The sequence below is a fragment of the Populus euphratica genome, unplaced genomic scaffold (assembly GCF_000495115.2).
Source record: "Populus euphratica unplaced genomic scaffold, PopEup_1.0 scaffold13.1, whole genome shotgun sequence".
NCBI lineage: Eukaryota > Viridiplantae > Streptophyta > Magnoliopsida > Malpighiales > Salicaceae > Populus > Populus euphratica.
The window spans coordinates 406300-428219 of NW_011499872.1; the positions used below are offsets into that span (position 1 = coordinate 406300).

Below are 21920 nucleotides of genomic sequence, written 5' to 3' on the forward strand. Positions count from 1 at the left end.
GGTTGTGAGCATACCAAGGAAAAAAAACGTATTTCCATCACCCTGCTCTGTCACATTGCAGTAATTATAAGCTTAGCTTATACAAGTGAAAAAAAAACAAGGTCCATGTAGAAATATGAACCACTCTGCCTCTATAAATTTCACAAAGAAGCTGGTGAGATTAATAAGTTAGCAAAAAAAACAGGTGTCCTAATCCCATGATTTAAGCAACATCGATATGAATCTCTATTGTTTAGGTGGATATAACCATGCTCTTATCGAGCTAGGATGTGAACATAATAAATTTTGCTTTTGTTAAAAACTAGCCCAGTCTCATCAACAAGGCCAGAATGATCCATCTAGCGTGACAGGAAGTTGAAAGTTCCAACCAAAAGGGAAAGGAAAAACAAGATAAGAAAAGATGGCATAATAGAAATTCAGAGAGAATTTGCAATAAAAAACACCTAGTCCATGCAGAAATAAGTAGAAATTTGATGCCGCACCGAATGTGGGCATTGAGATACTAAGATACATCAATCTTTCACACAAACTGCGACAAAAAGAAACAAAGGATATTCTGATACTGACTGCTGCTCAAAATCATAAAGAAAAGAAACATAGAAATCATGCCAGGATGGTTCAAAAGAAGGAAAGATCTGGGCAGGACTAGCATCTAGTGAAATCTAACAAAGCTGAGATATTCTTCATTGATCCAACTATACTTTTCGATGAATGGATTGACTGTGGTTTCTGGAGGATATTGGTCTATGCTGTCTTTCCAAACATTGACATCCTCCAGGTCCCTCATTACCTCCCACACACAGTTGTTGCACTTGAAACCTGCACCGAGACTGATCATTAGTATTTTATTTCCTTTCTTAAGCCTCTGCTTGGCCTCCATGTAGGCTAAAACATACCAAAGGCCACCAGCTGATGTATTGCCAAATCGATGAAGTGCCATTCTAGTTGGCTCAAGATCATAAGTACTAAGGCCTAAACTTTTCCCAACCTCATCAATAATTGCCCTTCCACCCGGGTGTATACAGAGATGGTCTACTCCAGTCTTCAGATTCAAACCTGCTCCCATTTCTTGAATACTGGTGCTTTTGGTTTTCTTTTCTCGAAGAGATACATAAACATAGCGAATTAGTTCACTTACTGGTAACATTTTAGGTGCTAAGACACGGAGATTCAAAGCAAGAGCCTGAGCAGCAGATTTTTTAAGGCTTTTAGTAAGGAGAAAACCTTTATAGCCAAGGTCATCTACTGTTTGTGTGCAGCATCCGTAGGACTCATCTTTTGAGCCAAGATGCGTACGTACAAGATGTTTCAATCTGAAGATGGCTTGACGATTTAAAGCGCTGTTGTTTGTGAAGAGCATCGAGCAACCTCCTGAACGGAACAGACAGTTTGAGAGCATCATGGATTTTTCTTTGCCTTGGTACCAATTTGGACCTATCGATTCTGTACTCACAACGACAGCGAATGCATTCTTGTGTGACTTGAACAAGTGCTGCACAAGATCAATGGATACAACGCTTGCACTGCATCCCATTCCAGAGAGGTTGAAAGTTTTAACGTTTGATCTCATCTTGTAACGATTAACTACTCGAGCTGCTAGAGAAGGTGCAGGAGAGAACAAAGAAACATTGACAACAAGTATGTCAATTTCTGATGGAGAAATTCCTGTTTTCGCAAAGAGCTTGTCGAGTGTGTCAAAGATGAGATCATCCATTTCCGTAATGGAAACTTTGAGAGTTGAGGAATCTTCCTGGCCTGAGATAATGTTTCTAGGGACATACGTTCCTTCACCAATGCCAGAACTAACAATAGTTTGTAATAGAAACTTGTATTCTTCTATCTCCAGGTTCTTATTTCTGAAGACGATTTTTGCACTAGTTTCTGTGTCAAGCTTCCAATCCTCTGGAGGTTTATAGCACTCGTAAGCCAGCATGTAGCAACAGGATTCTCTTTTCAGGAAAACCAACTTACAAAGGCAGAAAATAATGAAGAAGAGAGTACAAAGTATCATGATTGGCCCTATTGGAAGGAAGAGAGTAATAGAAGTTGTGTGTGTGTGTGTATCAGAAGTGTCGAACTTCAGTCCTTTTATAGTACAATTTGAAGTTTGATGCAAGTTCTATGCATGTCCATTTGCCTTAGGTGATGCAGTTTTCATCCAATAGGGATGAAGTCAAAATTTTGGATTCTTGGAAGTTTAATTTTCTTAACCAGCTCCGTGGATCGTTGCTTGCCGTAAATTGAAGTTGTAGATATCTAGGCCACAGCCATTGATGGAGGCAAGGCCTGTAGAACAGGACTTGCTACGTATACGGGCTTGAAGTTGAATCCCCGAAACCATTCACCATCTCACATGCCCACAGATTTCTTTTGAAAGTGCAAGATGAATAAGAAGGATTTTACACGCGCATGTAAGCAATCGTTGTCTAGACGGGTGCCTGTGTTATGGCGTGGCAGATCAATTTTAAAAAAAAAAACAAAAAATAGAATTCAAGGCAACTAGTATATTCTCAGGAAAAAAAACAAGAATCGGGTAATTAACTTGACCTGGGTGATGAACATGTATAATTTTGATAATAAAAATGAAAAATAAAAAAAAATTGAATTTATATGAGTTAGCATGTAAAATTTATTGTGATAGCAAAGTAATCTCATTTAAAATAAATTTAAATCTTAATTATTAGACAATTTAGCATGTAAATAGTAAAATTTATAAATAAATAAATAATATTAGTAAAAAATTTTAACCCGTAACTATGAATATAAAATTAAGATAATTCAATAAAAAAAAATATAAAAACCAATTCATTAAAAAACCTTGATTATGAGCTTGAGACTAATTTCATTGAAGATAAACTCAAAAAAAATGACAAAATAATATTAATCACAAAACATTAAGGGATTATTAAAAAAAGAATAAAAAAAGGAATCTGAACAAAATAAATAATAATAAAAAAATATAAAATTTGATAAAAAATAATTAAAATCAAATGTTGTTAAGCATGGACGGCAAATAGTAATTGTGTGGTGGATGTTTTTATATCCATGCCTTACCTATTACAATAAAAAATTTAGATATTTATAAATTATTAATTGAATTTTGGATATTCATATGGATACCAATACTTGAATTATTATTTATTACTCAATAAAAAATTATATATATTTATCTATTTTATTTTTTATCTTTTATATATTAGTTTTGTCCCTTCAATTTCATCTCTCATGATTTAATTTAATTTAATTTAAATTTTATTTTAAATTTAATCATTGTTTTTTTAGTTGATATTTATTTCATTTTATACATATATAAAAAATAAAAAATAAAATAGATAAAATTCAAATGAGGACTAATTTAATATTAAAAATAAATGAAATCAAATGATTGAAAAAAAATTGAATCCAAGAACTACAAAAGATTAAAAAACTAATTAAATGGAAATAAAAATAACGAGATCACATTGTATAATAGAACAAATGAAAAAAGGCTTGTGTGTTTTGCCATATAGAAGAGAGAGAGAGAGAGTAAGGGGGAGAAATAAGTCCACCATAACCACACACCATGGCATTCATCTTTATGAGCACATGAAAATAAAAAGCTTTCAATGCACTGTTTTAAATGTTGTCATGAAAAACGGTGTTCGATAGCGGTAGTAGTTAACACGCGCCCCAAAGTACATGGGCTCTCCCATTGCAAGCATCAACAACCTTCAACCTTATATATATATATATATACGTATCTTGAAAGATCTTATGGCTCCAAAGTCTGATTCATAATTACAAGAAGCTAAAGTGAGATTACAAAAACAACCTTGAGCTCGTCAACTTCAAGAAAAACAAAATTACAAGAGTAAATAATTACGCCGTTAAAGAAACTAAAAAACCATAAATTACTAATTTCATTGCATAATAAAGATTCAAAGAGACTTATTTACCCCTAAACAGATTTGTAATGCTATCTTACCATATTAAAAGACCATTATGCAACCGTATCTTGAAAGATCTTATGGCTCCAAAGTCTGATTCATAATTACAAGAAGCTAAAGTGAGATTACAAAAACAACCTTGAGCTCGTCAACTTCAAGAAAAACAAAATTACAAGAGTAAATAATTACGCCGTTAAAGAAACTAAAAAACCATAAATTACTAATTTCATTGCATAATAAAGATTCAAAGAGACTTATTTACCCCTAAACAGATTTGTAATGCCATCTTACAAAGACCATTATGCCTCCCAAAACTTAGCTCTCTCTTTATAACTGTAGAGTAAAATCGTCAATGTACATTAACAATGTATAATGCATTAAGTATGCCCTGTAGCAATACACAATATATTAAATCTTGCTACACAGTGAAAGGCCGAGCAGAATTTTTTTATTTTATTTTAAAATCTTTCTTTATTTATCTCGATCAACATTGAAATTAAATCATCCCATAGTTACTGCAGAAATCTCATAGTAATGTTATAGTTCCGGTATTAAGGATCTCAACACGTTTGGATCTCAACGTTCTACATGGAGCAACACGTGTACATCGGCTTGTTTGTTGTTGTTGTTGGTGCCTTGCTTGAACCTTGGCTGCGACGCGGGCAATAAAACACCAAAACATCGAGATTTCCATTGGCTCAGAGCATCAAAAGCATTGCAGAAGTTTCCAAAGTTTTTGAGTAACAGAAAACTGGCGTGGCGCTATTTGTCAACTTGCTGCACAGCCTTCCAGTTTCTGAGATGGCCAGTGCAAAGCTGTCGGTCTCTGACAAGAATGGGAAGCTCGACGCTTGTAATAAAACAAATCTTTATTGTGCGAGTTGTTTCTAGAAACAACTCGCACAGTAAATGAGGTCGATCAAGTTGCAATAAATGAGCAGGACAGACGACTCGTACAAACTTTACAACCTCTTGACCTCTACAATGCTCGGCTCTCTAGGGTCTAGAGTGGAAAAAGCTCACCCCCACAGAAAGATGAATCAACGGGGCAAGTGAAAAATAAATTGTTCAGTCCTATTTATATGAACAAGATATTGATAATTTTATATGAGCTCAAGTTAATTGACTTTTAGAGGCACATAAACAACATTAATATCCAAGCACACGAGTGGGATTTCACAGGCACGTTATTTAGGACTTCTTCCCTTTGGATGCAATTTTTATTTTCCAACACATCACTATGAGTGATCATTTGTGATTTTTCATTTCTGATGTTGCTGTAATCGTGCTTCGCAGGCAGCAGACAATGAAAAGGATAATTCTGGTTTAATAAGTTGAAGGAGATGTGTTGCAGATCATGGAGCTCAGCCATGCTTATTGCTCGGTAAGAATGTGTTTTTTCCATCCAAGTTAATACTATCCAACACAAACACTGGAGATTTCCCCTAATTCTCTATAAGATGTCATGATATATGAGGGTTTTTTTAAGAGTTTAATTACTTTTAAAATATTTTTTATTTTAAAAATATTAATTTTTTCTTTATTTTTAAAAAATTATTTTTGATGTCAACGTATTAAAATAATTTTAAATCAATAAAAAATATTAATTTAAGCTATCCAACACAAACACTGGAGATTTCCCTTAATTCTCTATAAGATGTCATGATGTATGAGGGTTTTTTTAAGAGTTTAATTACTTTTAAAATATTTTTTATTTTAAAAATATTAATTTTTTCTTTATTTTTAAAAAATTATTTTTGATGTCAACGTATTAAAATAATTTTAAATCAATAAAAAATATTAATTTAAGGTAAAATAAAAAATAAAAAAATTTAATTTTTTTTTAAAAATACTTTAAAAACATACAAATAAACAGTCCCTTGATCTGCACAGGTCGGGAATCTATTATTCCTCCACCGACCGTTTAGAGTTGAGGAAAAACTTAATGCCCTCGACAGACTTCTAGTTAAGGATTTAAGACTCTTTCTGAATGTTCGACGTTCTCCATGGAGCACCACGGGATGGTTCGGATATATACGGACCTGCCCTATATTAACCTGACAAGAAGCACGAGCTATCATTAATCACAATCGTACGTATAGACTTGGAGATGTCTCTAGATTTTTACGTCTTGCCATGAACTTGGGTAGAATTCTCAAAGCTTGAACCTAGCTAATCAATTTTATTTTTTTTCTATAAGAATCTCAATAGTAAAACTTAATATCACGTTTTAATTCTTCATCTAGAAAGTTTGATTTTAAGAGGGGAAAAAAACAAAGCAGAGACTTTAAGGCTTCTGATATGTTTTTTCTTTTAAGACAAAATAAATAATATTTAGGCCACTAGCTTGTTTCTTAAACAAATTAAAATCAAATTTCTTGACTGGAGAATTAAAATAATTATATAAATCTTAAATTTATTTATTTATTATTTTCAAAATCTAAAACCAAATCTATTAAGAAAAAAATCAACTACGTTGAGAAATTATCGATGTTGATGACATTCAAGTCATTTTATTACTCTTGTATGCAAAATATGGAAGGAAGCTTTAAAAAGGTAACAAAAAGATTTAATTTTAGTATAAGGTGGTGAAAACTAAAATTAAAGGTACAAAGGCTAATTAATTTTTTAAATGAAAGTCATGAAAGATCTCAACAGTATATTCAAAATAAATGAAATCAAAATACTGAAATCTCTGAACGACACAGAGCATCAAAAGCATTGGAGAATTTTCCAGATTATTATAATTAATAATTACAGAAAACTGGTATATATTAACTCGTTGCCCTGCTTGCCAGAATCTGATATGACAAGGGCAAAGCTGTCAAACTGTGAAAAGAATGGGAAGCTCATGGAGCTGGTAATAACACGAGTCTCTAAGCATCACATTGACAGCTACCTTGTATTGACCGAAACGACAGCAACCATAAATGAGGCTGTCAGTTGATCAAGTTGCAATCTTGGAGTGTTTCGACTTTCGATAGATTAGCACATTGAAAAAAAAAAAATCTTGGAAAATATTACAGGTGAAAAAATAATTAAAAAAATGAAACGTAAAGAGTCGTAATTCACAGATGTCATCAATCTGCGGTTCATATTTCTCATAGAACATCTCCAGCATCGCCATGGATGGCCTTTTAGCTCTCTCCCATGATCCAAAAACTTTGTTTTGCAAAATAATTAGCAGCCCATCCGTTGCAACCAAGCCGCCACCCTCTCTTAAGAAAAAAAAATATCACAGATTTTTTTTTTCCCTCACCACCAATAATAGCCACCCGAAACTCACCACCATTTTTTTCTTTTCTTTCACAACTTAGGCCAGCCACCCGAAACTCACCACCATTTTTTTGTCTTTCACAACTTAGGACATGCTCCACCACATTGTCGTATGTTCCTCCTCTCAGCCAGAGTTTGACCCACCACCAGAATTAACTTCCCCTGTCACCATCAAACCTCTCTCTTCACCACCAAGCAGTCCTGACCAAATCAAACCCGTAAGCTGTTGCAGCCTCTCTTCAACTAAAAAAAAAAAAAGGCATCTCACGTGTGGAGGAAGGTCGATATAGCCTAGGAAAAGCGATCTAGCAACAAGCACCAATCTCGTTCAATCGTAAGAGGAAAGCGACCGACGAAGACCGACCAACAAAGACCAATGTGGCACGAACCGAACACTGTAGCACATGGGCAGGAGATGAAGATGCAGAGCTCAAACTCACGCCGCCGGCAACCAGTTTCATCCGCCAACACCATATGAGAAATCAAAGTTTTTGGGTTCCGGGTGAGAGGGCCGAAAGGTCATTCATGGTGATGTTGGAGATGCTTTATGAGAAACGCGAGTTGCAGATGCATGTGAGTCACATGTACCATTTACAACTCTTGAAACTATTGTAGATTCCTAATTAATTTTTCAAATGCGTTATTATTATTATTTTTTTACCGTGTTAAAAAAAAAACTCGCAATTCTGTGTGAAGCAAATTAATGAGAGGGACCCACATTAATTGGTAAGACATTAGGACAGTTAAATGGTAAGGCATTGAGTTTATACTCCAATAGTTTATTACGACAGTTGATTTTTCTAATAGTTATAAGTTTGGATTTCTTTTATTAAAAGTTTATTTGATTATTAATTTTAGGATTTATGAAATTAATTAAAATGCATGTAAGATATTATTAATAAAAAAATAATGAGAGGGACAAAAGGTCCTGTTACGAATTACATTGCAATTACAATTACTAAATATACAGATCAGGAACAAGGAACAGTGTCTCATGCACATCTTAGTTATCCAACTTTTTTTATTTGCAATTCCATCCTTTTAAGTTGTATTAGTATGATTTTATGTGTTAGGATATTTTTTTAATTTGCATCCTCTCACATATACAAGGTGTCCAGGAATATTTAAATGATGAATTAAAGATCAATTCTGTGAAATAAAACTTTAGTTGTGATTAAAAAACTTAAAAGAACAAAAAACAAATTCAACAAAAAACACAATATGACCCCATTTGGATATTGGCGTTGAGAACTTCAATTTTCTCTCTAAAGTTTAGTGTATTTACTGGTTAGCCCTGATTATCCTGGCATTTCACATTTTGAGCAATTTTGATTTTTTTTTCTAATCATGCTAAAAAAAATTAGATTAGGACCCATAAAGATTTCACTTATTTAATTTTGGTTTTCAGAGTAATTGAATTGTAGTTGAGTTTATTGAGGTTGATACGATGTTTTTAGGTGCTTTAAGTTGTAAACAAGTTGAATATGGATTTTAGGGTATGAAAACAAGGGTTTCAATTTTTCGATCACTTTGAACATTATGCAACAAATTATAGGTTGTTTGCCACAACATACGACTTTTTATGTGTGTCTGAGTGCACGGGCCTTACAGGCCCAGTCTAATTTAAAATCTAAAATTAATATTTTCTCTTTAATTTTCATTGATTTTTAGAATATCAATTAGTATTTTTAATTGTTTTTTAATTTTATAATTTCTTAAAGATATTATTATGACTTATTTTTATTTTTTCCCTTTTATATTTTATATAAATAAATTATAATTGCATGCCACATTTATAAAAACCTCTAAGATAAAATAAAATAAATAAAAATAATAATTGGGGTTAAATATTTATTCGTAATGTATCATTTATTTTTATAAGGAAGATAAGCTTTTTGATTTAATATTTAATCAATATTAATATTTTTTGATTTATTTTATTAAACACAAATAATAAAAAATTATAATGCTAAAAAAATACTTAAAAGATTAACACTTATTTATCTGAATTGAAAATTAACTTAAAACCTTACTTCACCCTCGACTCGTTGGAGAATTATGTCCCTTTTTCTGTACTCGCAACAACAGCGAATGAATTCTTGCATGACTTGAACAACTGCTGCAGCACCCGATCGATGGATATAATGCTTGCGCGGCAGCCCATTCCTCAGAGGTTGACTGTTTTAATGTCTGATCTCATCTTGTAACGATTAACTACTCGAGCTGACAGAGATTCTTGCATGACTTGAACAACTGCTGCACCCGATCAATGGATATAATGCTTGCACTGCAGCCCATTCCTCAGAGGTTGAATCTGATCTCATCTTGTAACACGATTAACTACTCGAGCTGATAGAGAAGGTGCAGGAGAGAATAAACTTTTCCTCCAATATATTAAGTTTGATAGTTGTTCTTTGTTAATTTAGAATATTAAAGTGGAAGGTTTGAATTAACCATGTTAAATAACTAAATTTAAATTCTGATACCACTTATTAGAAAAGAAAAATAAAAATAAGATATGATAACTAATTTATAAAAACAAATATAAAAAGAAGAAGGATGAGACGAACGATATTTTATAAAGAATTTTCTTCAAAGACACATTTTTACTTTTTTTTTTTAATATTTGAGATTACAAGTCTAATCTTAATTAATTATTAATTAAATTATTTAAAATAAATTTTAATATGATAAAGAATGTAATGATATTTTATAAAGAATTTTCTTCAAAGATACATCTATTTTTTTTTTAATATTTGAGTTTACAAGTCTAATCTTAATTAATTATTAATTAAATTATTTAAAATAAATTTTAATATGATAAAGAATGTAATATTTTATTTAAACAAGGATATAATAAACTAGATTATAATAAACTAGTTTATTATAAATTCTTTTTCATTAAGATTTTTTTAATTAATATTAAAATTTTTATAAACTATAAATCCTTAATATTGAATTTCAATATCTTTAACAGAAAAGACAAATGGCCTCGCTGCCTTACGCTGACGTGGATTTCAGCTTGAGAGCCCTGGGTGGTCGAGCAGAAGGGTTTGGCCGGTTCTCCATCGGTGGCCTCCACGGTCCTCTCTACTCTGTCACCACCTTGGCTGGTCCTTTCTCCTCTCAAAATTGCCTTTTCAATCAACAATTAATTAATCCTTCCCTAACAACCTTAATAATCAAACTATATATGTTATTACGTTTACGTTTCTGTTGTTTTTTCAGATGATGGGCCAGGATCACTACGTGAGGGTTGCAGGAGACAGGAACCAATGCGGGGCTGTGTTTGAGGTTTCTGGTACAACAATTATACAAGGAATTGGAGAGTTTATGCTGTTTGCGCGGGCATAGAAGCCCATCTAGGGAAGAAAAATGATGGTGCTTTGTTGTGATTAAGCATATGCGTTGTTTTGCATTTAGAATTTTAGCACATCGATTTGCAGCAAGATACACAGCTTCTTAATTGTAGTATCATTCTACTGTGGTTTTATCAGGTATATTCTCAATGCAATATATATATGAAGCAGGACAGAAGAAAAGGACTCTGAAGTTTTATACAGAAAAGGGTAATGCGCTGCTATTGTCCTTTATATACCTTTATTTTTTAATCAATATTCCAAGTCTTTATTTTTAGCTGAGAAAAAATCATCAATGGTTGATGGCATGCAGGCTTGTTATATGCCGAATGAAATCTATTCCAGACAAGGGTCGTTTCTGAAACTGATATGCCATGTCAAATAGAATTCTTTGCATATTGCATTACTTCCTGGTTCCCAAAAGCATAAAAAGGTAATGTTGAATTACAAAGTCCTTGATCTTAGATATATACTAAATATGTAATGTATAAAATCTTGTTTTAAAACTTAAACCAAGTTGGCTTTGATATTGAAGCTGATGATATTTTCACAAGCTCTTTGACTCTCAACTTAATCTAAATCCTTCATGCATATTTAAAAATTTGAAGTCGAAATATTTTTATATCCTTCACCAATTTTGAATTTTTAGCCATATTTTCTCAGCTAAAAAATCTTATTCTGGTATAACCACTGTTTGAAACTGCAATTGGGAAATCACCATCTTTGCAGAATATGAGTAGAGATGCGAAGCAATTATAGTTGACTTTCTGCGGCACTGGCTGACTGCTACTTAACAGCAAGAACTCACACAATGGAAACATAATTACAAAGGAAGTAACAGGTGCTGTAAGCCTATGACAGTTATTGTTCTATCGTTTCACGGAGATTGACTTTATCGCGGTGTACGAGGTGAGGTGCTGCCTGAAATGGCAGTTCCATGAAACAAATCCGAGAGGTAATTCCCAAGATCGTCAGGGCTGAACCTTACAAACACCTCAAAATCTTGCACCCTCCTCAACATCACCTTATGCGTGTCATAAAATTCTCTGTATGCTGGTATAAGTTCTTTTGCAATTGACACCTTCAATTCATCCCCCAACCTCCTATCCGGCACAACCCATGATGCTTGTTTCTTATATGCTTCTTCAAAAGCTGCATTGAACCTCTGAAAACATTCCTTTGCTGCTTCAGGAGACAGTAGTGGAGAATTTTTCTCTGGTAAAGATGAGAAGACGTTACCCCATGCCATTGTTTCATAGGTGGAAGCATATTGTATAACCTTCTCGGCATGCTTGAACACCCAATCCTCACCGAGAAGCACATAAAGGCGAGTTGTACAAACTTTATCAAGGACAAACTGAAGATTGTTTGCTAGGAATAGGTATGACAAAGACATATCTTTGTACCCTTCTGCTTTTCTATCAAGCTTGCATAAAAGGACTAAAATGAGCCAAGCTAGGTGAACTGAGACTGCTGGTGTTGAACTGGCATCATAGTTTGGACTCTCAAAGTAAGCTTCAGGGAAAGCTGTATTTCTTGGTGGTGAAGAATCAGCAACAATGTCTGAGAGAATCCTGCTGTAATCTGCAAGTGAAGATATGTAACTCGTAACCTTTTGGGTCAGTGGGTGAATCCCGCCACCAACGATTAGAGTTTTTGACGAGTCCTTTTGAATTGTTGATTCAAAGTCAGAAAGAATGGCACGGATTGATTCGCCAAGTCCATGTAGTGATGAAACGGCCTGCTGTTTTGTCTTTGAGGTTGATTCAGAGTCAAATATCAATTCTAAATCTGGCTGGATATCAGAGAGAGCTTCGTAGAGCTCCAATAGTGGGAAAATCCTCTCCGGCAATTTCTTGCACTTAGCTACAAGCTCTGGAAATCTGAAAAGATTTAGTCCTCCTATTGTTATCTCAGAGAAGCATGATTCCCTGATCGTCTGAGATGCTGAAAACACATGATCACAGAGAGCTTTTTCTCCACTAAAGAGTGTTTTCGCGGCAATCTTCACTGCATTCAGCCAGTTCTTGATCTGATGCTCGAGAGCTTCCCAATTCATTTTGAGAATTTGAGATGGCCTGAATTCTTCAATTCCGAGCAGATACAATCCTTCATCCACGATTGATTTTCTGATAAGTTTGTATATTTTGATACACTCAATGCTGTAGCCAGAACTTATCATACAGTCAGCTATAGATTTGAGGTCTGATGACATGGCTAGTGCTGTGACTCTCTCCACATTAGTGTTTGACTCACCTGCTGTTTTGAACTCTTCTTCAGATCCAAGCTCATTCTCATCTTCGAGATTACTCGACCCCTCCGAGGATCGAACTGAAATAGACTCTGGGTCTATTTGATCGCGTGCTGCAGACAGTATCTGATAGAATTCCTTCTCAAGTCTTGCCATGGCGATTTGCATAAGGTTCTGGGCAAGCAAAAGCTTATCAGAGGTCGAATGTTCAGAGACCAATGCGTGCATTGCTCGACGCAAGTCTTTGACACTTTCGAGAAAATCTTCTGCTTCTTCTCTGTTACTATGGAAGAGAGAGGTGACTCTGGTAATTGATGAAGAGTTTGGATCCCATTTGGTGATGATTGATTCAACATTTTTTATAGTTTCCTCCATCATGGATTCGGAGAACATGTTGGGGGTTAAGGAGGAAGGAGTGGAAGGGGTGGAAGGAGTAGAAGGGGTTGAAAGTGAAGAGGAGAAGGAGAGTGTTGTAGAGGATGAGAAAAGGCGGGCTAGCACCCCTCTTTTGGCTGCAATACTCCTTGGAGTTTCTGACCAAGCCATTGATCCCTGAAAATGTGCGCACAAAACTAATTATATTCGAAACAGGAGGCTTGCAGTTGTTGGTTCTTTTAGTTGAGTGTTTAATATGGAGCGGCGTTATATAGAGGAAAGGAGCTGCTAAGCTGCTAATCGAGGAAGCTTGCTTTCTCGCATTGTTTGACCGAAGAATCATTGACCAACTCCAGCAAGATGTCTAGAAGGAACGTGATAAATATTATTTTTTAAAATATTTTTATTTAAAATATTTAAAATTAATATTTATTTTTATTTTTAAAATTTATTTTTAATATCAATATATTAAAACAATAATACATTATTAAATAGTTGGACTGCAATACTAAATTAGATGTTATGCATTTAATTACACTATTTTTTTTTTAATTTCAGATAATTATGTGATGATTTTATTTGCTATTTATTTATTTTGTAGAATGGTTAGTGAAGTGAGGATGATGAAATTAAAAAACGTAATAAATCGGAGGTAGGAAGCAAAATTATGAAAATTAAATACTAGCAAGGGATTTACCAAGCAAATTCATGACATGCCCACCCAAACTTAGAACCCGAGGCTTGACTATCGTTACAAGAAAAAACCAGCATTAATTGCTGGAGCAACACACACACCCGTAAGGTTTTACATTTTAATCAAGACTTCTTTGTATCAAATGACTGATGAAGACTCTATGGTTCCCAAGACCTCTGTTATTTGGTATCAAATGACTGATGAAGACTCTATGGCTCCGGCCAGTCTCCACCCAAGACCTCTGTTATTGATCTCTCTAGAGGAAAATATGTTTAAAAGATATTGCAATTAAGGCAATGCTAGCTTCAATATATATTACTTGATTTTGGTGGGGTTTTTTTTTTTTTTTTTGGCTGTGGAGCCAGGCTGCACTTGGGACCTAACCATTTTGTTTTTGGAACTTAATATTTATCGAAAGGAATTCGAGCTTTAAAGTCTCCGGATAGAGCATTAAGCTAATAATCTAAACTATTTTGCTTGTTGAGAAGAAAGGGAAGGTGGAAACATCCAGGAAAACTCTAAAAATCTTTTAATTGCAGTGGGTTAGACTGATTATTTAAAACTACGACATGCATGTCATGATCTCGATTCTTGACTAGAATCTAAAGCCCATTAATTTCATTCAGCTAGTTTTCAAAACCTAGACTTGACCTAACCCAACTGAATAAGCTGTAAAATACTTGTTCCTGACTATAAATAGATGAATTTAAGTCCTATAATTTTTATTCTGAAAATTCAATGATGAGATCACATTGTGAATCCTATATATTTCCTTTTTATCTCGTTATAATACATGTACAAGAATGGAATCTTGAAGATGAATTACCAGTTTAATTTCTATAAATTTTATTATCATTAAAAATTTATGTAATTGTTAATTTTATGTTTTATAAAATTAATGAAAATGTATGCAGGTTAATGTAAACATCTATATTTAAAAATATAATAATAATAAAACCCACGATGCCATTATAGAGAAGTTTTGTACCAAAACACTTTTTTGGAGGTGTCCAGCGTGGCATCGGGAATGTTCTGAATTGTTCATGACTTAACCCAACTCCCAATCCTTAAACTCTTGCTAACATTTTGTTTATCAATCTAAGCAAAGCCACTAATCTAGAAGCTATGAATTTAAGCCCCAAATTCCCTTGGGGCTCAATAAATCGCTCGAGGTTCTTGGGTCAATTAGAAATGAAGAATTTTCTGCTTATCAAAAAAAAAAAGAAAAAAAAACAGAGAGATATTTGTACAAGGTAAACAACGGAGGCCACATCCCAAAACCTTCTTTGAGATTTCAAGGCAGAAATGAAAAACTTTATTTACGGTATCTACAAGTAGTTATTTATTTAATTTACTTTTAAACAAATATAGAAAATTAAAAAAATCAAATCTAAGGATCCATACAAAAAATAGGAATGTTTTCCTTTCTTTCCTGTTTTTGTTTTTATATTTATTTTTTAACAAAATAAATATGAGTAATTAGTGTCGGCACCATGAAATTTCTTCGAGTAAGATGTCATTTAAATACATAGAAAAATGCAAACTTTTGAAGGAGTGGATCTCAAATTAATTTCCAAGATTGCACATCTCCTATAATTAATTCGAAAACCATACATTCAATTAGTAATTAAGGCATTTAGTCGAGTTTGGTACAATGTTAGTCTTTCAGTTTCTTGGCAGATGCTTCTATATTGGTTTTTTTTCCCTTGTCAACTGCGTAAGGACTAGGACGGCTGTTATCATTTCGTTTCAACCATGATGAACAACCTTAATTCTACAGCAACCATAAGATTTTCTAATTTTGTTTTATCTAGTGAAAGCTTTCATCTGTTTTATAGTGTTTTTAACTCGTAATCTACGTGGAAATATAGGGAAAAAATTGATTTTCTAGAATCCCAAATATCAAGTCAAGCATCTATATTGACCCTTTTATTGGAGGCATATGAAAGAGCATTTTGGTGGTTAACAACCCCAGATAAGGTGCAGAAATATCTATTTTCTTGGGCTTTTACCGAGTCATATTTATGCACATGGAAAAGTGTGTGTGTGTGTGTGTGTATATATATATATATATATATATATATATGCATGCTTGGTAATACAAAATATGTGAAGATGTCGCAAGCAACACCAGAGCCTGAGAATTGAGAGGTGAAACTAGAATGAAAATGAAAGGAAGTTGGGAGGCTCTCCTAGAGACCGCAGAAATGTTTGACCAAATTTGTATTCTAATTGAATGAATATTAATCATACACTCCTCCTAACGTTGTGGTTTTGGACTTCCTAGATTTTATGTGGTTCATGAAAAATATTGAAAAAACACTCATCCTTTCTAACAACAAAAAAATTATAATAATCATATTTCTGTGTAAATTGAAATGAGTGTGGATAAGGAGATGGTCGTCAGATCTATTACCTGTCTTGATAGGTGGGATTTTTTTAAAAAAGAAAAATTGAATAACGAGGGAAATACCAAAATTTATTTTATTTTATTAACTGATGTGAATTGATAATTATCATTTTTTATTAAATTGTTATTTATTTATTTTGTTTAAAATATGCTGAAACATATGTACTGAGCGCAATTCGTGCAAAAGCATGCCATTTAGACTTCTAACTTGGCATGAATGCATCATCATTTATACTTTGTTGTCAGGTATTTTATCCTTATTCATTCTAGTGATTTTGTTTGCCCATTAAACGGTTACAATTATTAGGATTAATATCATTAAAATGTGCAGCAGCAGCAGCATTTCCTTGTCTCTACAAAGCCAACTGCATAGTATAATAACTATTTAATTATCTAATTCACCGTTAAATTTCTCTAAATATTTAAACATGTGAGTTTCATTATAAAAATCATAATTTATTTGCTAATTCTTTTTGAATTCAAAACAAAGAAAAGGAATTGAAAAATTATCGAAAACAAGAGAGATTTATCCAATAGACAAGAAGAATGGAGAATGATGGGGACAATGATATATAAATGACTGAAAATTTACGATACATTTTTAGTGATGTAAAAATACGTGCAACTTGATGTTTACCAAGAAAAATATAAGAAAAATGAAATTTAATTATATAGTTAAAATATGTAAGGGGTTTTGTTGTAATTTATAGTGTGAGAGACACCAAACTAATAGATTTGGATGGAGGGAAGATTTGAAGAGAAAATCAAAATTGTGGTATTAATATAAATGATTATTATTATTATTTTCAGAATTAATTAATTTAATAATTATGCATGATATTTCTTGTCAAATTATCTAAATAATTTGAATGAAAATTATCTTTTAAACTGGATATTTGGAGGGAAGATTTGAAGAGAAAATCAAAATTGTGGTATTAATATAAATGATTATTATTATTATTTTCAGAATTAATTAATTTAATAATTATGCATGATATTTCTTGTCAAATTATCTAAATAATTTGAATGAAAATTATCTTTTAAACTGGATATTAATTTGAAGATGTATACTTTTAAACTCTACATAGTATAAAGCAATTGAATTATTATGGATCATACTATTATTGAATTGTACCCCCCTATCGGGAATTTCATATAATTTAGTAACACTATTCTTTCTTCTTCTTCTTCTTTTTCTGAAAAACTATTTCATTTATTTTCATATTTACGGACTAAATCCTCACGCATTTTCAGGTTTTAGCTTAGCCAGGGATATCCCTGATCAACAATGAATGATAGCTAGTGATTTTGACTAAAACAGCTACTTGAGGTGCTCACATCTGAAGTTGACGCGAGGAATGCAACTATATTTAAATATTGGTATAGGGGAGAAGGTGGGTGCTTGTGAAAAAGTCTAGCAGAATCTTTGCATAGCAAGCAAATACAAGCCATTATCTTGGACCATGATATAAGCATATCGACTATGATAAGCAATAGACGATAGCTCACGCCATACTGTAATTAAACAACAAATTGTGGCAAATTACGTACTAGGGTTTCCTGTCTCGGCAGGTTAGATAATCGTAGAGGGATGGGAACTATATATTTTCTAGGTAGAAGCATACAATTTCTTTTCTGTCTTTTCTTTTTAAAAGAAAAATGGAGATGATGTGCTCTAAAAATCAGTATCATGCATGTAAAATATACGAAGCGTTCAACAGCAACTTTCTTACACGAAATTATGGTTCCTGTCATCTATTCAAGAAACAAGGAAATATTTATGCATGCGAAAGGACATTGAATTAGATCATATGTCTGCTATGCTTATTTATTAACTCCGCGAATTTTATATAAAAGTATTGAAACTGAGCTAAGCATATCCTCAAGAACCCTTTTTTGGGCTTGAAACCTCTAAGTCATCACTCATCAACTTAGAAATGGTCAGTCGGGGAAACAAAAAAGTTTCGGTTACCATTCGATTAGCTAGCTTGGCGTCTTCTAAGATTTCTTTTGTTGAAGTTAAGGACTGTTCAAATGATATCACCTGGGCAATGAACGACGTATGGCTCAAGGATCTACGCCTGTTTTAAGTGGGGAAAATCTTGATTTGGCTTGAGTTGAAGAAGTCAAGGTACTAAGGCCAAGCAGCGAGGGGATTTTCAATTGATTTGTTACCTAATCTTGTGATCTTCATGTGTAACATTTTGCGTCGGCGGGAATTTCAAGCGCACTATCATAAAGTAAGTGTTTAGATTAAAATGATAAATTAGTCGATTAACATACAAAAAAAAAAATGAATTAATATAGCAGCAACAAACTTTAGTGAAATAACATATTTTTAAATATTATAATTTTAAACCATGATGTTTAATTAAATTTTTTAAATTATGACAACAATTAAATATAAAGGTTTTGAATTATGATAAAATTTTAATTAATATCTTTATTCACAACCATAACATCATCGGTTAAATTCAGGATTAACTACTTGACTATTTTGTAATGATTATTTAGATTGGTTGACTGGTTTGAAAAAATAAAAAAAATCATAAAATTGTTAAAATTAGACCTCGAGCTAATATTTTTTAAATTTAAAGATATAAAAGAAAATAATTTTTAAAAATTCTTGTAAAAATTTAAACATAATCCAATAATCAGATAAAAAATTATAGTTCTTTTAAGCTATTATTTTGGTTTGTTTTGACTAAACCTTTTCTTGAGTCTAGACCTATTATACTAGTCCATAAATGTATATGCCAGACTATTCATGTAATCTATCTAAGAGAGATCCTCATCTAATTGTAACAAACTCACACATGACCACTTAAAATCATTCGTTATCGCAAGTCTAACTATATTATTGACTCTTATAAAACAAATTTGAAAGAAAAAATTTATAAAACTATAGTTTTTATGTGAAACGGTCAACTGATTCATACAATTAGATCAACTAACCGACCGGTTTAATTAAATAATTGTTATTAAAGCTACATGTTAAGTTGTCGTGCTTTTAAAACGTGACATGTTCAAATGCTGTTATTCAAAAGAGTGACATGAGGAAAGTGCAATATTTCATAAATTTTTTTAAATGATGTTATTTTACCGAGAATTTTAATTTATTATACCTATTTAAAAAAAAATTCTTTTAAAAACACTTTTCACTTAAAAATTAACTATCATTTTAAATTCTAATAAAGCTCTATTTGACCTAACCCAGGCATAGCAATAAACTGCAGCAAACCCTCGTAGGACCTATCTAAGATTAGGGGCAAGATCCTCAGTAGTGCTATTTCAGTCAGAAAAGGGTAAACAACCATCAAAATAATGAGAAAGACCACCTTGTCTAATTATTATTTTTATTTTTAATATCAACATATTAAAATCATAAAAATAGTTATAAAACACATCAATTTAAAAGTTTTTTTTTAAAATATATTTTTAAAAAATACCCAGAAGCTGTTACTCTTGCACGGAACCAAGGTCACTAGGAGAAAACTGGGGCACTTATTGCATTAGCAAACAAATCTGACAAATGAATTCAGATTAAAATAGGAAAAAGTGGTTGAAAAAAAATGTAAAATGCCAAAGAAACTGATTTATGATAAAGCAAAATCATTTGTTTTGGTTCTAGCGTTTGTCTCAATTAATATATCCATCTTATAAATTTTTATTTAGCCAATCTCATAATCATAACTTTGAATGTGATTCAATTTGACACCCTCAATTTCCAGCACGGTTTATGAATTTCAGAAATTTGTAGTTATGAATCTATATACCAGGAACTAGAATATTAGGTGCTTAATTTTTGTTGCCTCAAGGCAGTGTTTAGTTATAATTTCAGAATATAAGAGACAAAGATAATTGGAACCAAAAAAAAAAGAAAAAAAAATGTGTTTAGTAGTAATATATAAGATCATAATGATTTTTTTGTATTCTATTTGATTATTATGAACAAAATATAATAAAATATAACAAGATTTATTTTATCTTTAATATATATTATTGTCAAACTTATGTATTTTAAAAACTAATTTAATGTTTTTTTTTTCTTTTATTTATATTAAGTGTTGAAATTAATAATATTATAACAATCTTTATTATAAAACTTGAATTGGACTAGTGGGTTGACTCAGAGCATGAACCAATTTGATTTTAAAAAAATAGAGGAATGGTTGCTTTGATCTAACCGAATAAAAAACTAGATTTTAAACAAGGGTTAAATTGAGGTTGTTTTAATTATTATTTTTTTAAAATAGATCAACTTAGATTAACCCTCTTGATCTGTGTCTCGAGCCTTATTATTGGTTAATTTTCAAGTTGAGTTTTAAAAATATAATTTAATTATTTTTATTCATATATTAATTCGAGTTGACCCTCCCGACCCTAACTTGAGTCTTGATCCCTTTCAATTATTAAATTAGGTTTTAAAATTATGATAATAATTCTTTTTATTTTATGCATTAACTTTTAAGTTAGGTTGACCCTTTCAACCCATGACTTGAGTTTTATTCCTGGTTGACTTTTAAGTTAAATTTTTAAACTATGATAACAATTACTTTTATTTTTAAACTATAATAGTAATTATTTTTATTATTATATTGATTCGGTTCAATTTATATCGATCCTCCCACCCTACAATCTAGATTTTATCTTGATTATAAATTGAATTTTAAAGTTATAATAATAACAATTTTTTTTTCTTGTATGTATTATATTAATTTATAAGATCGGCCCATTTCGTGTAGAAAACATGGTATTTATGAATTGCTAATTGATTTATTAACAGAGCTAATAAAGTAAGAGTATGACGGTCTTCTTCTAATTAATGTATCATGGGCGACTTGTTTACTCAGTGCGAGCGACAGCTCTAGTAGTTTGGTATGTGACGGGCCTGGAATCCCTGCAGTGAAGTCTGGTAGCAGAAGCTTCTCCCGCTCTCCCTAATTCCATGTCCATAGCGTATAGAAGCTTCTGCTACAACGTTTCTTTTTTATTCTAGGTGACGACCTTGCCACCGAGTTTTACACCACTACCGTTGCCTTCCACTTTCTACTAGAGTTGATTAGTCGGCATACGAAGAAAAATTAAATGGAGTGGTCTTTACAGCAGACCAGGTGCATGAACTATCGCACCGGGGTTAGATGGAAATCGTCGAGAGGAAGACGACTGCATGGAATTTAGAGGAGATTAGACCACACTTAAATACTAGACTGTATTCTTCGAGCCACCAAGTAGATTTTTTGCACTTAGTTTCACGGAAGGGGACGAGAAATTACAAGTTTGATTGGAATAGTGTGTGTGTGTGTGTGTGTGTGTGACAATGACAATTTAACCTCCCACAAAGCTTTCGATCTCACAATGTGGATAGGATTAAATAGACGCGTAAATGGGTGAGGGGAGATTACAAAATTATTTGAATATTCTGGATAAGGAAATGGGCTGGAAATAACAGAGGATGCTACTGCGAAATTACAAAATAGCTGATTTTGGGCATTACTAGCATATGGCGAATGAGTTATTCGCACCCTCTCTTGACTCTAATAAAAATAGCAGTAAAGGATAGTTTTGTCATTTTAATATCCATGGATCCCGTATTCCGTTCCTCTCCGTCTGACAAATTAACGACATG

The 21920-nt window shown here is 32.4% G+C and overlaps 2 protein-coding genes and 1 long non-coding RNA gene across 3 annotated transcripts; 1 reads left to right on the forward strand and 2 right to left on the reverse strand.

The window, feature by feature from the left end:
- Positions 1-391: 391 nt before the first annotated feature.
- LOC105127470 (3-ketoacyl-CoA synthase 21-like) lies at positions 392-2124 on the reverse strand. The gene has a single exon (XM_011028788.1). It carries the CDS (start codon positions 2009-2011, stop codon positions 653-655), a length of 1359 nt encoding a protein of 452 aa, XP_011027090.1. The 5' UTR covers positions 2012-2124; the 3' UTR covers positions 392-652.
- Positions 2125-6806: 4682 nt separating this feature from the next.
- On the forward strand, positions 6807-7452 carry LOC105127471 (uncharacterized). Its single transcript, XR_842638.1, has 2 exons — positions 6807-7243; positions 7292-7452. It is a non-coding gene; the product is annotated as an uncharacterized LOC105127471 (long non-coding RNA).
- A 3838-nt stretch (positions 7453-11290) lies between these two features.
- LOC105127472 (exocyst complex component EXO70A1-like) lies at positions 11291-13555 on the reverse strand. The gene has a single exon (XM_011028789.1). It carries the CDS (start codon positions 13356-13358, stop codon positions 11454-11456), a length of 1905 nt encoding a protein of 634 aa, XP_011027091.1. The 5' UTR covers positions 13359-13555; the 3' UTR covers positions 11291-11453.
- Between the last annotated feature and the right edge of the window lie 8365 nt (positions 13556-21920).